Source organism: Montipora foliosa, chromosome 4, assembly GCF_036669935.1.
Source record: "Montipora foliosa isolate CH-2021 chromosome 4, ASM3666993v2, whole genome shotgun sequence".
Classification (NCBI taxonomy): Eukaryota; Metazoa; Cnidaria; class Anthozoa; order Scleractinia; family Acroporidae; genus Montipora; species Montipora foliosa.
The window spans coordinates 32,174,097-32,176,596 of NC_090872.1; the positions used below are offsets into that span (position 1 = coordinate 32,174,097).

The window sequence follows — 2,500 nt, forward strand, 5'->3', positions numbered from 1 at the left end:
CTACAATATCTGGAGAAGTCGCAAATTTGCGACTTGTTGTCACCTTCGCTCTTTCGAAACAAAAGGGTTAGCAGTTGCCACTTTGCTGCTACTTTTGCTAAAATAAATAAATTAATGACAAAAATTATTTAGTTTCTCGGTGTGAATTTTCTCTGAAGATAGCGTAATTGTAGAGTAATTTAGCTGCGATGTTACGTGCACAGCTCCATTCCTTTGATCATTCGCCACTTTTCAGCGGTTTCTTTACACACAAGTATTGCGGGCTCATATTTTTTGCTAAACCACTGGCAACACAATAGCTGCGGTTACACTAGCCATTTTGCCCTTGGGTAAGTGGCTTTTTCCCACGGGGAAGCAATTTTTTATGTGTAACCGATCTGCCCAAAGGAAAATTTCCTGTGGGAAATTTCCATGGATACGTCAAAAAGAACAAAAGAATTGCCCATGACAGTTCCAGATGTAAGTCTTATGGTTAACAAAACCCCAAAGCGGCTCAACCAATCACAAGATTGCCGAACGCGAGGAAAATACATGCTGTGATGAGCTGTGTAAACAACTGCGGACGTGGAAATACCCAAGCACGCCTTTTCTGGCCAGCAGCAAGTCGACGTCTAAATTATAAATTGGAGAGTTGCAAGGACTAGAGAAAGCGTAACTGAAGTCGACGTCTTTGTTGCCTTCTTAAAATGAAGCGATGAATCGCTGAACTTAATTGAGGTGGACAGTTTAAGAGAAGCGCCGATCGTGACAATTACCGAAAATAAGCCAAAGAAAAGTTTGTCGTTCAGATGTAGATCTTCGATGTTTAATTTTTTTTTAGATCCTTAATTTTAATGTATTTTGTATTGTAATTAGTTTTTCAAAAACCATTTAGTGGAAAAACTAATAAATCTCATCTTGTCTTATCTTAAAGGTAAGTTTCCCACAAAAAACAGGCCAACGCTTACCTTCCCTTTGGGTAATTTACAAGTGTGTAACCGCAAATGGGGAGTCGATCATAACCCAGGGTAAACCCAACCCAAGCCGTAACCCCAAGGTTCCGTATGGGCAAGAGGTCTAGTGTAACCGCACCTAATGCAGCACGGAGATTTTGCGACTAAAATTAGCGAAATTGCGACTAAATTTTCGTATCTTGTCGCAAAGTTGCGACTGGATTTTTTTGTTAATTTCGAGCCCTGAATTATTATTATCTTTGAAAAATGGGTGGTTCTTGTTGGATTTCAATAACACTCGTTAAGATCTACCGTTTCTGCATAATCATAAATCGGAGTAAACATACGTTTGAATTAGTAGGCACCGTTCTTAAGTTGACTTGAACATACTGGTCAAAGAAACAGGGTTCGAAACAGGGTTCGATTGCTAGTTGGGGTTCTACTGATATTGGTGCGGAGGATAATCTACCACTGGGCGGCTCGTCGGTGAAGCAAGTGGAATAATTTTTTGCCAATGTGCCACGTATTTACGATTAAAACAACACTCCTCATTTGATGGTGGCTACGTTGAAAAATCTGAATAAGCCTTGACAGCTGTAGTCTGAGTAGATTTTATTAATCAAAGAACGCTTATCAAATCGCTGGATATTTAAAGGGGCTATGTCACGCAAAATGATGATGTAATTTCATGACACCCAAAATGCCCAAAAAGTAAAATGAAACATTGCAGTAACCACTTAACACTGTTGAACAACATAAAAGAAATACAGCAAAAGGAAAGAGAAGCCTGGATGGACACAAATGGACAAGATTGAAACAGACTGCATTTGGGTGATCTTGAAGAAAGTCGGCCCGATGTTTTTCAAGTTTACGGAAATCGCCTGGATAAAGGTAGTTTTTTTTTTTCAGAATCATCTTGATTGTGATGTAACGATAATTTTAGCAGTAAAAGAGAACCACATTACCATTTTCGAAATTTAAACTCGTGATCAGCCAAAGATTTCCCCGAAACAACCTAAAATAACGTTACATAGCCTCTTTCACGAGAATAAATATAGTAAGTTGTGTCATAATTATAAACTAGAATATCGAATTTTAGAAACTGACCTTTCAGTAACCTTGGTTGTTCCATATATTCCCATGGCAAGGAGCACAACCGACGTGACAAGAACAAAAAACTTGGAGGCTGGAAAAACAAGTAAGTTTGCCCACCCCTTCATAAATCGATTTGATGTCTGTGGGCGTGGGTCATCCAAGGGCATCTCACCATTTTTTGGTTGCGGTGCCAGGCACACTGGAAGACAATCTCGGCGCCCAGCTTTAATGCGCTTCACATCAAATGTCATTGCAGCTACGAAGAAAGTTATCATCATTATGTAGGAGAAAGTGATCGCTAAAGCGGCATACGCACAGAAGTACCTGAAAAAGAAGGGTGTACAGAACGATTGCCATCTCGTCATGAAAGTCACATGCACTATCAAAGAAGTCGTTAAGCATAATGTTGTTACATGGCTGATGCATGTTGCCAATATAACAAGCGCTCTGAGCACTCTGATTGAATAACTGCT

At 39.7% G+C, this 2,500-nt stretch overlaps 1 protein-coding gene across 1 annotated transcript in view; it reads right to left on the reverse strand.

Moving 5' to 3' along the window:
- LOC138000636 (patched domain-containing protein 3-like) overlaps positions 1 to 2,500 on the reverse strand; it is a 17,888-nt gene that overhangs the window by 8,479 nt on the left and 6,909 nt on the right. The window contains exon 3 of the mRNA XM_068847190.1: positions 2,040 to 2,351. Within this exon, the coding sequence (XP_068703291.1) occupies positions 2,040 to 2,351 (312 nt within the window). The remainder of the gene's footprint in view (positions 1 to 2,039; positions 2,352 to 2,500) is intronic.